Source organism: Anoplophora glabripennis, unplaced genomic scaffold (genome assembly GCF_000390285.2).
Source record: "Anoplophora glabripennis isolate ALB-LARVAE unplaced genomic scaffold, Agla_2.0 scaffold36, whole genome shotgun sequence".
Taxonomy (NCBI): domain Eukaryota; kingdom Metazoa; phylum Arthropoda; class Insecta; order Coleoptera; family Cerambycidae; genus Anoplophora; species Anoplophora glabripennis.
Window position 1 is genome coordinate 698598 of NW_019416310.1, and position 15618 is coordinate 714215.

The following is a 15618-nucleotide window of genomic DNA, read 5'->3' on the forward strand; positions in this document are numbered from 1 at the left end:
TTATTTTTGGGGTGTGGACTTTTGCTTTTAATCTACAAATTTTGGTGTTATACAGAGTGTTTTTATCACCATACATTAATTTTGTAGGAGTTTTGAGTTTTAAAAAATACTCTGTATAACACCAAGATTTGTAGATGGAAAGCAAAAGTCCACACCCCAAAAATAATCAAAATTGAATAACACGTATTCGAGTTATAAACAAAATTAAAAAAAAATTCACGAATTCTGAGGCCATCTAGTGGCTAAACGAACCGATATCGGATATATGTGAATTAGCCTAAATCTGCCTATTTTGAGTCCACGAATCTTCCGTTGTACACGTTATTCTGGGACACCCTGTATAATCAGTAAGTTTATGTTCTTATGCGATTTAAAAGCGAAGAATCGTCCCTTAATTTTTCAATTCAAAGTAATAAATTAAAATGAATATTTAGTAATTCTTTAAAAGGAGTTTTTGAAAAACACAAACTAAAAAAAAACTTTTTTTTGTACATATTTAAGTTTTCAATTCAAGACAAGCGTGGTAATCAAAATAATCTATATCTAAAGAAATTTAAAAATGTCTTAAGTCGTTTTTTTAGTGTTGAGCTGGAGTTCCTATTAGTGTAAAATACATTAAAAATACATACATATAAAATCCACCCTTACAGCCGCTGTACTGGGTTGTAATAAATAATTTCGATTACTTTGCTAAGTTCACCTTTCACTTGCAACAAAATGAGACGATTTAAAGTTTATTTTAACATATCTGTCACAATAAAATTATTTTTAAATTTTTTAGTGACGCCACTGACTTCACACACGAACGTCATACTCTAGTAATTACTTTCAAACTTTACTGGTATTTAGATTTTAAGTTATTTAAAAAAATTCTAAATATTGTTTTAAGTTTAACACCCTGTATCATTTTAACGAAACGTCCTAGATAAAAACTTTATATGAAAGACTCCCCATAAAATTCACCTAAGAATGCGAGGTGTCATTTTTGGTCACCATTTGTGAATCACCCTGTATATTTTCCCTGTTTCCCGTTTCCCCAAACATTTTGCTTAAAATAAAATTTTATATCTATAAATGTACATAACAACACCCTGTATATTTTATATTTTTTAAAATTGTAATTATAAATTTCATATTTGATGGAACATATCGAGAAAATTTTAAATTAAATAGTTTACAGTAAAAAAAATCGGTAAAAAATATTCAAAGCAAGAACATGATTATTTATGACTACACATAAATCTCGTCTTAATTTGTGAGAAGGGTACAATGTACACAAGATTGACTTGTTTATACCTTACAATTCATCACGTAGATCGAACTGCACTCTTGAGAAAAACATGTCTTGCAGCGATAATAACGTAACTGATGACAACTGACTGGTAATCCTAATTAACAACACGGATAATATGAACAAGGGTAACCTAAATTGAAATTCGACTTTAACTTACATTTGACGTAATATATTCTTGACAGCCGGTAACGTTTCAAACAAATAGATGTTTTCAATTACAGCAAATACCCAAAAATAAAAATTAATGTAATATTTACTCAGTATAGATTGAATTTCAAACAAATGCCATACTAGTCACAACAAAATTTTATTGTATTAAACTGCTAGGACATTAAACGTTGAAAGCGCCACGGGTGTTGTCATTATCCTTATAATACCCTTGATACCTTAATTATTATAATGTTATATTTATTAACACTAATCAGGTACTATAAATGAAATGATGTTCTATAATAATTCCTATCTACTAGGAATCTCTTAAAATCTTGCTAGGACTTCTCAACTTATTATTACTATTCATATGTATATTACTTTTGTTCGGTACAACAAAAATGTAAACTGGTCTGTTACCACTACACCTCTCACATTTTTTTTCCAGAATTTAATTTGGGCATCTCCATAATTGATATTTAAATTAGGTTAATACCCTGACATTCTTCTGATTGTAATGATTTACGAGTTCGACGTCTTAGATCATCGGCCTTAATAGGACTTTTAAGAATTTTAGCAACAAAAGCGTCGGAATTACCTACTCGGAGATTAGCGAAATATAATTTCACAATGCGTATTTTATATTTAATTGTAAGTATGTAGTTCGAATGAAATCCGATTTTGTAAATCGTAATCGTAAAGGTCTTGCTTTGAATCAATTTTTGTGTGGTTTGTGAACTTTGCCGTAAGATTTGCAATACTAAAATATTATAAATGCAGTGCATTTTACAGGGTGTAATAACTTTTATCAAAATTTATCTGTTCAGAGAAAATTTAACTTCTTTCAAGGAAAATTTAAAATATCTTTTGAAAATTGTGTTACTTTTCAGATTTATTTTTTATTTTACATTATTTGACAAGCCTGGAAAAGTATTATTTATTATTAACGAGATGAATTTTTATTCATATGAAATTACTGTTAACTAAATTCCAGACGTAGTGCAATAAAAATCCGAATGGGCAAAGCATATGAAATGAATTATAAAATATTTTATTTTGGTCCTTTCTATGCAGAATCACGTTTCGTCTGCCTACTCAAATATCAAAGGCATTCTGCACAGGAAATGAGAAAATAACTTGTTTTTAAATATGTGAGATATTGATAAATTTTCAAAATAAATTACGGAAAGTTCTATGAATTTTTAGGTATTCGTAATGGCGGAAAAATTGTGATATGGTAACATTCCATATTTGAAAAGCTAACTTAAAATCTAAATATGTTTTTAGAAGTATAATTATCAGAAGTTAATATATCCTACATATTATATAACAGCTCCTAACTTAATGAATATACAAAATTGTTAGTAATTTTTTTAGAACGTTCAAAAATTTTCGGGAACTTTTTTTATTTGACTTTAAGTAGTTTCCTATAAAAGCTATATAACGAGCGTTCAAATAAAAACGTGGTCGAAGTTAGCTCTGACACATTGGACGTAGGGAGTAGCTTATAGCGACCAACTTAACCTCATTTCTCAACGAGCTGTATAGCAGCTGTCAGTTTCAATAACGTTAATGACTATATAACTTTATTTTAAAGAATAATCGTGATAACAATAACAAACAATTAAAGGAGCTGCGGAAAGTGTCCCCCTCCTTGTTATAACAATAAATTAAAGCAGCTGCTGAAAGTGTCCCCCTCCTTGTTCCAAGCACTTTTCACACCTGTTCCTCAAAGAATTAAAGACATTTTCTAAGATGCTCGGGGTATTGTTAATTTCACGAATCTTGTCTATAAGTCGAGCCTGCAGATGGTTTAAATCAGGAATAGGCAGTTCAAAAATAGTGTTTTTAAGGTAAGGCCACAAAAAGAAATCACACGGCGTAATATCACATGACCTCGGTGGAAATTCATGTTCAGCATTGAGACTTATTAGTCGATTTTGGAAAACTTCCCTCAACATATTCATCGTCTCGCCTGCCGTATGTGCCCTTGCGCCATCTTGTTGAAAGTAAAAGTTTGTAATTTCGTTTTCTTCCAGCTGGTTAACAAAAGGAGCGATAATTTCTTCTCTATACCTTTGCGCAGTAAGAGTACCATTAAAAAAAATAGGTCCATAAATCCTCCTTCGATTGAGAGCACACCAAACTCCAATTTTTTGAGCGTGTAGAGGGCCCTCGACAAAAAAGTTATCTGGTTTTTCAGAAGACCACATTCTCATATTCTGTGAGTTTACGTAACCACTTAAATGAAACCAGGCTTCATCAGAAAAAAAGGTGATATTATGAAGTTCACCGTAGTTGTTTAAAAACCATTCACAAAATACAGCCCGTCGCGGAAAATCAACTTCATGAAGTTCTTGCTGACAAGTTAAACGATAGGAGAACAAACGCAAATCTTTTTTTAACACTGTGTGGCAGGTACCGACTGATACTCCCACCATTTGTGATAAAACACGTACAGAAGTTCTTGGCGCATTTTCCATTATTTGTTGGACATTTTCTTTTAATTCTTCAGTCCGCTTTTTAGGTCGGCCGCTTCCTTCTTTTCTTGTTACACTGCCCGTTTCACGAAAAACATTAACACAACGCTGAACTGCACTTTGAAAAATTTTGTACTCAACAACGCCGGGAAATTGATTTTGAAATTCTATGAAACATTCCTCAATAGAATACTTCCATATTCCATCAATCTTGCGTCCATTTCTAAAGTAGGACTCTATGATAAACACTTTTTGTTCTTGAGAAAACACCATTTTAAACGCTTTTTAAAACGAAAATATTCAAATTGATAGCGGCGATATAGCGCTTTGACAGATGACGTTTAAGTTCATTTGCTATACGCTACGCCCTACGTCCAAATTTTCAGAACCAACTTGACCACGTTTTTATTTGAACGCTCGTTAGCTCTCTCAGGGCTTCGAAACTTTTTTTTCAGAAAAAAGATTCTTTTTAGGATAAGATTTTTAATTTACATTACAATCTGATATACAGTTGGACCATTCACAGTATTATTAAAGTTAAATGCAACAAAAATTAAGATCTAATATATTTAACAAACTGTACAGAGATACCTAGTTCTATTTAAGACAATAATTTTCGTTTTTTTTCTCAGATAGCCCTATATGTGAAGGCGGTAAACGAATTTTTCCACAAAAAAATACTACCGAAGCAAACGTATGATTTTTTATGTTTTTCAAATCAGAGAAACCTACAAATTTCAAAAGTATAAAAAATATAGGGCATTCTACTTAAAAAGTCGCATATTTCAGATGTTTTCTCTAAAAATTAATTTTTAATCCCTCAAAGGACCATATTTTTTTTTTAAGTCAAAAATAGGATGTGATTTTCGTTGGGAAATCCTTTATATTTGAAAACTATACAGTGCGTTGATGATAAAAGGAACAAATTCGTTGAAAGTTCAGGTAATTATTTTGTGGAAAAACGCTCGGACACATCGATTAGTATTTTTAGTTGCGGATTTTTTGATATAGGAAAATTGTACACAGGGTGTCTCAAGAAGAACATATGCAGTCTTAGATTTCACCCGAAAGATTTTATTTTTGATGAGGCTACTTTTGTTTTAAATGGACACGTAAAGAGACAAAACTGCAGGTACTGGATAACTGAAATTCTCGTTGGACACAAGTCTGTCACAAACACCTTCATCAAAAAGTAAATGTTTGGGCAGGTATTGTCGAAAACCGAATTCTTGGACCTTATTTTTTTTAAAGAAAAATTAAATGGAGTACTTTTAGTTTGAACTCCTCTCCGTTTTAGCTGTTGTGTTTCCTAATCCACAAAATCCAGATATTCCTCATAATGACATATATGGTTCCAACACGATGGGGGCACCTCCTCATTTTGCAATTGCAGTTCGACAATTTGTTGACTTAACTTTCCCTAATAAGTGGATTCGACGCAGAGGTTCTATTGACTGGCCACCAAGGACACCGGATCTAACCCATTTAGATTTCTTCTTATGAGGTTATTTGAAATTTAAAGTTGATGTGTATAGACCAAATAATCTTGATGGTTTGAAACAGAGAATACGCCAGAAAATAAGACTTATTCTAGCAGAAGTAATTGAAAACGTTGAACGGGAAATAATCCTTCGACTACAAAAATGTATTGAAGTAACATAGAACATTTATTATAAAGCAATAATTGTTTTATGATTAAACATTTTTTTTCCATTTATCACATTTCAAACGTTATTATTAGGAGATATGGTATGTTATACAAAAAGTTTTCAAAATTTATCGTACAATTCAATACACAGGATGTTCCATTAAGAAAAATCAATGATGACTGCCTATGTTCTTGACACATATTGTGTACAATTTTCCTATATCAAAATTTCCGTAACTAAAAATACTAATCGACATGTCCGAGCGTTTTTGCACAAAATAATTACCTGAATTTTAAACGAATTTGTTCCTTTCATCATGAACGCAGTGTATTTGTGGCTGTTTTTATCCTTCAAAAATATGAAAAACATGTCACTGCTTAAGACATAGTAAATATTTACAGAAATACAAATTTTAGTAAAAATTATTCCTTTAATGTCAGTTGTTATTATTAATTATTGAATATGATTAAATGTAATTAAAAATTATAAAGAAACTGGGTGTTATGAATTTTCGACTGTTACTTATAAAAAGCATTGCCTTTAATTATCAACTAATTTTTCCTAAGACTTGATCTATGATTGTACTTACGATTTTGACTAGCGGCATGACGCCCGATGATTCAAATCTGCCTGGTGGCTCTCGATTATGATAAAATGTCGAACTCGGATCCGTCAAGCAAAAATAAGTTGCGTCAAGAAGTGTTTTAATATATTTTCGTCAAGATCGAACACGCATCGACCCACCTTAAATCGAGAAGACAGGATTGCACCCGACACCACGTCCCATATCATTTTCTAAAAATACCAGAGGAAAGCTCGCTGCCGTTTTACACAACTTTACAGAATTCAGTCGCGGCCCTCTTGTCGAGCGGTGTGTGTGTTTTTCGAGAAAATCCAAAATGGGAGACGTCGAGGTCCATTCCAACTTCACCATAACGGAGAAGAAGACCAAGAAGGTGAAGAAGACCGCCAAGAGGAGAGAGGAGGACCATGCGGAGGTCACGGTGGACCTGAAGAATGGAACTCAGGGGTATGTGTTGGCATTTTGAGGACCGCTGGAGGCTATGCTGCGTATACCACACCTAGAAACGATACTGAAATCGAAAAAGTGGCAAAGTGGAAGTGTTTGAAAATCAAATTTCAACGCACACGTCCCTTCCCCCATACATCCCTTACACCTTTAACAGATTGTGTGTTTTGTGTTTTCTAATTCCATCCAAATATTCGAAATACTACCGCTTTTAGTGGGATCAGTGAGACACTTAAACGATTCTAAATACTACATGACAAAAATGGGACAAAAGTGTAGGTTGGACGTTGCAAAAAATCTAAAATGCGCAAGGCTGCTGCAGTCATTCGAGCTGAGCTATTTTTTGAAGTAGGGGGGATTACCGAGCTAACCAAGCGGTGTACAGTTACACTTTCTTCCATCAGAAATATTTTTAGTCGTCGATATTTTCAGAACAAAATCGATAACGATTATTCATTCTTTTTCCTCATCCAAATGAAAAGCTCGGGGATATCTCGCAAATTGCACCTTACTTCGATTAAAGCAATTAAAACCGGTGAGAGTTCACAAAAATTTTGTTTTTCAAATAAGGGATCAAACAACCATTAGAGGAGCTATTAAGTCGCTACAAAGGAGGCTTCAACGCTTTATTACTGCCAAATTGTTTAAAAAACCACTAGAACCCCTCCCCTGACGTTTCCAAAGATCGGACTCCCCTTTTCTTCTTCTTCTTCTTTGAATTTCATCATAGATTTTTTATTCGTTTATAAAACTTGATCACGATGTGAAACTAAACAGTAGTATTGACTACTGAACAAACTATCTCTAAGAAGATTCTAAATTGAACAACCAATTTACATCTGCTTGTTTTTAAATTCTATTGAAAGAGATTTCAATAGAAGTTCTTTATTCAATATTCTTGAAAAATTGCTGCATGAAAAACTGCTTGAATCTAGTCTGGTCTTGAAAAAAATATGGCTCATCATTTTGTTAACTTTTACCAGTCATTTATCATGTTTTTGAATTTTAAATTTCAATAATTTCCATAACCCTCAGTGTTTTGCTTCGACTTTTTTTTTATTACAATTGAGAATATGTTGAGGCAGCTGCTCCTTGGCAGACCATTATTTACAAATTGTGTGGATATTCACGTGATATTTAGGTCGACCATGGCAGAGTTTAAATTTAGAAAATTTCGTAACAGGTGGTACGATTTACAAAACAAAACTACAACTTGTAAATTTAAAGTGATTGATGAATAAGTTTCCCAATTTTCGAATATTTGGAACTGAAACTTGAGTTGTAATTTATATTTATTGAATTATTTTTTAACACTGACTCAAAAGCTGATTGGGATGAGTACCACATCGTGAATATTAGGTCCTGTAAATAATATTACATCACCGATACACAACCATAGTTATTGACCCTTCCACTTTGACACTGTGCCATCTGCCCCAGGAAACATGCCATCACATACCCCTGTTATTACAAAAGGTACATTACAATAGATATACTTACACATTTAATATTGTATGCTGTATTTTTGCTTTTATTTCGATCGTGTTGATGACATTTTGTTTGTAACAGTTATTGTATTCTGACTTGTTCTGTGTGTAGAGCTATATAAAAACTACCAGCAAATGTTATAGCTTTATTACTTACGGTAATATATTACCAACAAGTTTATTTGTAAATGATGCCAAGGTATTTTTTATCTTGTTTCAAACCAAACAATCTAGATTTTCTGGCGGCGTATTGAACATAAAAGCCAGTATAAATAATGGATTATATTGCAGCGGATATATTTATAATAATAATGAGATATATTAGTAACGCAAATATTTCGATTTGAAAATGCCATTATTGTATATGCGATGTTACAAGTACTATTTATTTACGTGTGATGCTCGCGCAAATATTGTGCAGATGGGACAAAATATGTTATTTCTCCTTTTCGTACTTATACTCGTATAAATTATTTCTGCGAACTGGCACAAACATTTTTTAATAAAACAATTATACTTGTGTCTCTTGACTTTATTTTCAAAATAGGTGCATGCTTATTTTTATATCGTATTTGAGCAATATTAAAGTAAAAAATTATTGGTATTTCCAATCAGATGGTTAGTTGCCATTAATTGTTAATAGAAAGATTTATTTGTAACAATACAACTGTTAAGTTGGTCAAATAAAATACAAAATACAAAACAACGTGCCAGAATGTGGCAAATGGACATCTTAAATTCTTAAAATCCTTTTCACGCTTGTTTCATTATGAGATCTTGGGCATAGCTCAAATGTAAACAGAATTGTTGCGTCTCATGCTCATGGAAATTTGCCAAAAGTTACGTCGCTATCATCTTTTGTTGAAACTGTTTTGAGATTGGACAATTTTAACCCTTATTGGTTACAATCTTTCTTTTTCATAAATGAGTGTCCAAAAATTAACAACAGTTTTATGAATTTTTAATATCATTTGAAGAAAACAGCTTTTATAAATTTTAGTTAAGACACGATTCCAACAACAGAATTTTATATCACATAAGATTTTTATTAATTATTATTTAGCTTCTCCAATTTTAAGAGGAATTTTAGGATTGAATCATATTATACTACGTAGAATTTCTAAAAGATTTCTTGAATTCAATTTTTAACATAAAAATGTACTCAATTCCTTGGTAATTTTTGCAATTTTGTACAATTTTGTTGTTTGTAACACTAAATAAATTTCGTATAAAAAAATTGCATTCGAGCAAGTGCATTTTTTTCCACCCCAAACGGATTTTAATTATTTCGAACATATTTGGGTGTATAGAAGAATATTTCCTATATTCTTCTAAAGTTTTATTACTTTAATACTACTCTGGTGCATAAATATTGTTTCTACAAACCTTAAACATATGAAGAACCATCTACAAGTGTATAGACCCACCACAATCATAACCACAAATTTAATTTCAGACGCAGAATTGATGAAAAATAAGACCTTTTTCTATAGAAAATATTTTTAAAGCCACATTGTTTCGTTTGTAATAGTGCAATTTTAGTGTTGTTTAAGTATTGTATAGTCTTTCCGAAATCAGTTGAAAATGCAAAAAAACGTCTGGTAAACGGCTAAATAAATATGGGAACAAGTTTTTCAAATATTTCAATGCGGAGTTGCTGCGTCAGCGACCGAACCTGATACATACTATCAATCTGTTGGTTCTTCAATTGAAAAACTATAACCATGTTAGCTGAAATAACTTCTCTAGGTACCATTATGAGCAAATTCTTGTCGGAAAAAAGTTAAGAAAAGCAATGAAAAACGTCTAAATAAAAATTGCCAGAAGACGTATATTACAAAAGAAATGAAAAACCTCTTTAAAACTTTCCGGAAGACGTACCTACGTTATCTTAAATATTCCTCATTTCCAAGGCCATGCCGATTAATAATTGCATATATCGTTTTTTTTTTCTAGTTGATTTTCAGTGGGGAGTACACCAAAGCCATGAACAAGGACTGGCACGGTCAACACTTCTGCTGTTGGCAATGCGACGAAAGCCTCACAGGACAACGTTACGTCCTCCGCGACGACCATCCCTACTGCGTCTCCTGTTACGAATCAGTCTTCGCCAATGCCTGCGAGAAGTGCAGCAGGACCATCGGCATCNTCTTTAAAACTTGCCGGAAGACGTACCTACGTTACCTTAAATATTCCTCATTTCCAAGGCCATGCCGATTAATAATTGCATATATCGTTTTTTTTTTCTAGTTGATTTTCAGTGGGGAGTACACCAAAGCCATGAACAAGGACTGGCACGGTCAACACTTCTGCTGTTGGCAATGCGACGAAAGCCTCACAGGACAACGTTACGTCCTCCGCGACGACCATCCCTACTGCGTCTCCTGTTACGAATCAGTCTTCGCCAATGCCTGCGAGAAGTGCAGCAGGACCATCGGCATCGACTCCAAGGTACGTAGACAGCTGTTACATTTGTTTTAATAAACCTTTTTCCAAGTAATCAGCATCACATACCTCGTATAATGTAATGCTTACGATTTTTAATTTATACAGGGCTGGCTAGCCGAGGTACGCATTTGCGCTGTCCATTTCTTTCTTACTCATTATAGTAGCAAATCACTACTCTGCAGGATACAGGCCCCATCCAGTATCGTCTTACATCCGCAGTAACTAATAAATAGCCAAGATCAATTGTCAGTAGAGCCACCAGACAGATTTCAAACCGGATATGACCACCGACGAGTGATGTTGCTATTGGGATGTGTATCTACCGAACTGCTTTGAGTGTGGGCGAGATACAACCTATAAAGGATATATCGTATCTTTAATGTAGATTATGTCTCATCCAAACTCAAACCATGTCGGTAGATAGACTTCTAAAAGGCTAAATCGTTCGTCGTCGTCTCACCTATGATCTACGGTCTATGTCTGGGAATATTACTGATAGATGATCATATCTGTTTACTAGACATTGCGGTTGTAATTCAATTCTGGGCGGGATCTGCAGTCCGCAGAGTAGTTGATTCACACAATATCATTAGGTAAAAGTTTATTTCGCGAGCGACACTAGGTCGTCGTGCTTTCATAATATCTACACATTAGTAGTATTAGTATGGTGCTCTCTGTCAGTAGGTTCAAAGCAATGCTTTGTGCCAGTATGACATTTTGGCCATATCTCTCTTACTACAAGAGAAAGACACATCAAGCCTTATTGTAATCGAAGACAGTGTTCAACTATGTTAAATTAAAAGGCGACAGTTGATTTATTTTTACTGGAGCTTCATGAAAATTAGAACACTATTTTTATGTAATCTTTTTTTTCCAAAAATAGCAGCTCAAGGCACATTCCACACTCATTCAAAAAACGAGATAGTAAAAAATCTTTTGTGAATGGACGACACGCGCATTTTGTTTAGCTTGTAATTCATGAAAAAATGTTTTTTATTATTGTAATCAAATTGTCAACATAGGTATCATAAATGTCAAATAATTTACACACCGTACTATTTATTTTTTTTATTTTTTATACTAGCGCACCGACTCACCTCTGGATGCTATAAATACAACTTATTTTACTCGCTGTCCTTGAAAAACTGCAATTTTTTGTACGAGTTAATATTACATTAATAATCACAGACCAACAAAATTTAACTTTTTTTGGAAGCAGAAACGAATATATATTTCCGAAGGATTTAGGTGCGCTGAATCCGAATCTGGCAGCAGAATTGCTCTATCACGTCAGGTTTTTGAGATATCCTACCCTAAAAGTGCAAAAAACACTGTTTTTCGTCATATTTGAGGTTATGTAGTAATGCCATCTATTCTTTTTCAAAAAAACTAATACATTGAATCTAAAAGTACAAGGCTCCCTCCTTCGAATGCCGTTGAGTTTGCTCAAATATCTTTTTTTTTTTCATTGAGATATTACATGTAGAAATTCAGAAACTTCATACCCATACGGTTTGTGGGTTTGGAGTTGGTGGGCTTGGGGTTTGTAAGCTTGGAGTTTGTAGGTTCGGGTTTTGTGGGATTGGGGTTTGTGGGTTTAGAGATTGTGGATTTGGAATTTGTGCGTCTGTGGATTTGGAGTTTATGAGTTTGAGATCGTATGTATTGAAGGTTTCTGAGTATGAAGTTTCTGAACTGAAATAAAGAAATTTTAACATGTGATACCTCAACGAAAAAAAATATATATTTGAGCAAACTCAACGGCATTCGAAAGAGGGAGCCTTGTACTTTTAAATTATATGTATTTTTTTTTTGAAAAAGAATAGATGGCATTACTACATAATCTCATGACGAAAAACAGTGTTTTTTGCACTTTTAGGTTAGGATATCTCAAAAACCTGACGTGATAGAATAATCCTGCTGCCAGATTCGGATTCAGCGCACTAAAATCCTTCAGGAATGCATATTAGTGTGTCTGCTTTTTGACCCTTGTTGACCTGTGAATTAATAACATCTATCTCGGTGAAACGTTGTAATTAGTACAAACGCACAACTGTAGCGGCCCTAAAATACTTCCTCGTGGTACACTTTAACCGTCTGTTCCAGGACTTGTCGTACAAGGACAAGCATTGGCACGAGGCCTGCTTCCTCTGCACCACTTGCGGGGAATCCCTTGTAGACAAACAGTTCGGGTCCAAGGGTGATAGGATCTACTGCGGGAGCTGTTATGACCAACAGTTCGCCTCCAGGTGCGATGGGTGCCATGAAATCTTCAGAGCTGGTGAGTGATGACGTTTTCATGGCGTTAAATTAATAAATAATAGTAAAGAAAATATAAACATACACTGTTAACTAGATGAGATTTTTTTAAAAGCATCAATTCAATCTTTAAATTGCAGAAATACGTTTAATGTATTTTTTTAAATATTCAATTAATGTCTTTAAAAAACGTAAAACTACATAATTATAAAAATAAATGTAATAACAGAAAGCAATAATCAAAAATTGTAAAATCTAAAATGTATATAAATATTTGTACAAAACTAAAGAACAAAATAGAACAAACAGAAAAAACTGTTAATGACCCACGAGTATATTTAACTATAAAATCTACTTAAGACGAACTAGCAGTAATTGTTCACTCGTGCAAGATTCACTAATTAACATTGTCCTTGAACTTTACGCTGGAAATTTCGGTAATATGTTCTGTAATTATCATGTGACATAATGTTATTCTGTGCGAATAATCATACTATTAGTGCTGTCATAACATTCGGAAGCATTGTGAACAGCGCTATTAATTAAATATTTCGATTGAGCTTTCTTAAATGGTATTCACGTGTAGACTACAATGTGGTTTGGCATATAAAAATGAGACGAGACAGTAAATATAATTATTGTTTATTGTGCAGGTGATTTCAATTTTATGTTTTTGCACAAGAGAAGTTTGTGAATGAGACAAAAACTGGCATTGATAAAATAAAACTAATCCTAGTTATTGTTTTCTCTTTTTATACTGCACTATACAGGGTGGTCCCGAGGTAATGGTCCAAAATTCATGGGTAGATTCCCGAAACAAAAATATTGCGATTTAGCCGAACTTACCTTAGTCCAAAAGTTGATAGTTAAATAGATGCAGGGTGTTAAATGTAAAATATTATTTTAGTATATTTCCATTTATTTCTTAATAAATGCAAATAATATCTACACAAAATTTTGGGGTTTGGGGTTCTTTGGATAGAGGAATTGAAATTTGTTCACATTTTGGTTATAGTTCATAGAGGGCGCCAGCTGCCGTAGATTGAAGGTGTTGGAAACGACATAACTTTTTTGTACTTTAAGAAGGTATTTCATCTTTGGTATCAAATTCTTATTTTCCAACTTTTTTTACACAAAAAAGGTACTTTATGAAAGTAGCTGTGTCGCACCGTTTCCGAGACATTTGGCTTTGAAACTTCCAATGCTAATAGTTGAAATAATTAAAATAATTTAGAAATGTCAAAAACAAGGGTTTATTTAGAATTTAAAATTGTAATGAACAGTAAAATAGTAAACATAAGTAAAAAATATGCCTTTTTGACAATAATTGCTCAAAATGTCCACCTCTAACTTCAATACATTTATCAACACGTTTATTAAAAGATTGTCTTATTTTAAACTATATATCCTTAATGCGAAATGACTTTGCAGTATATAAAACCTGCTACACTAAAGTTCTTCTCAAGTATTTCTAGTTTCTCAATAAACAATTGATTTCATGTAACTCCAAAAACGAAAATCTCGGCATTCTATCTCACATTTATGTATACGAGTATACAATAATTTGTAAGGTAAGATGTTTTTTAATTAGATACGAATAATACTTAATAGAAATTAGCATACAAATGACAACAATAAGACAAGTGGAAGACGTCAATTATTTGATTTTCGTCCAAATCCTACTTAAGAAACTTTACCGGTAAATTAATAATACCTGTAGGTACTTAATTGTAATTTAATGCAACAGCATTGGAAGTTTCAAAGCCAAATATCTCGAAAACGGTGCGAGATAGCTACTTTAATAAAATATACCATTTTTGTGTAAAAAAAGTTGAAAAATAAGAATTTGTTACCAAAGATGAGATACCCTTACAGTACAAAAAAGTTATGTCTTTTTTAACACATTCAATCTACTGCAGCTAGCGCTCTCTATGAACTTTAACCAAAATGTGAACAGATTACAATTCCTCTACTCAAAGAACTCCAATCCCCAAAATTTTGTGAGGATATTTGCATTTGTTAAGGAATAAATTAAAAAAAAATTAAACAATATTTTACATTTAACACCCTGTATCTCTTTAACTATAAACTTTTGGACTAAGGTAAGTTCAGCTAAATCGCCAAAATTTTACTTGGGGAATCTACCCATGAATTTTGGCCCATTACCTAAGGACCACCCTGTATTTAAAAACGTTTTTTTTCTGATCACATTTCTGTAATTTTAATATTTACTAGTGTTTTCATTCAGAAAGTGGTTGATAGTGAGATGGGCAGAAAATGAATAAGCATCATTCATATTCAAAAATATCTTTTAGTTTTCCTTCGATTCATACGAGGTTTTTTTTGTTAACTTATTACAGCTTGCAACCTTACAGTAAAAAAAAACGCCAATACAATCACTGGAGACACCCACAGCCATCTGTTAAAGGTTAAAACGTGTTTTCCTGTGCTGTTCAAAGCGTTATCCAAAATAAAGATGATGTAAATCTAATGCTTACAATATATTAATAAATTATACTTTCATTAGTCATTAACATAATTTTTCTCATACATATTTTTTCCTATTAGCAAGTGACTGGTGGCGATATTATTATAAAGCCGACGTAATTTAAGATTCTATCCGACTTACCGAGGTCGAAAAAGTGTTCTTTTTAACTTTTATGACCATTACTGCGTTTTAAGTTGAATATAAAAAGGTGTGGATGGTCGCTTTTTATATAGCCGTTGAGTAGATATTGACCGTACAGTACAGGGTGTCCCAATAAGCGGGAATGAAATACACTGCTTTGACCCGAATTTAATTGATTTTCCATTTTTGATA

At 32.9% G+C, this 15618-nt stretch overlaps 1 protein-coding gene across 1 annotated transcript in view; it reads left to right on the forward strand.

Moving 5' to 3' along the window:
- The first annotated feature begins 10335 nt into the window (after window positions 1-10335).
- Window positions 10336-15618, forward strand: part of LOC108915911 (four and a half LIM domains protein 2) — a 43446-nt gene continuing 38163 nt past the window's right edge. The window contains exons 1-2 of the mRNA XM_023454033.1: window positions 10336-10541; window positions 12645-12819. Coding sequence (XP_023309801.1) covers window positions 10371-10541; window positions 12645-12819 — 346 coding nt within the window. The 5' untranslated portion in view covers window positions 10336-10370. The remainder of the gene's footprint in view (window positions 10542-12644; window positions 12820-15618) is intronic.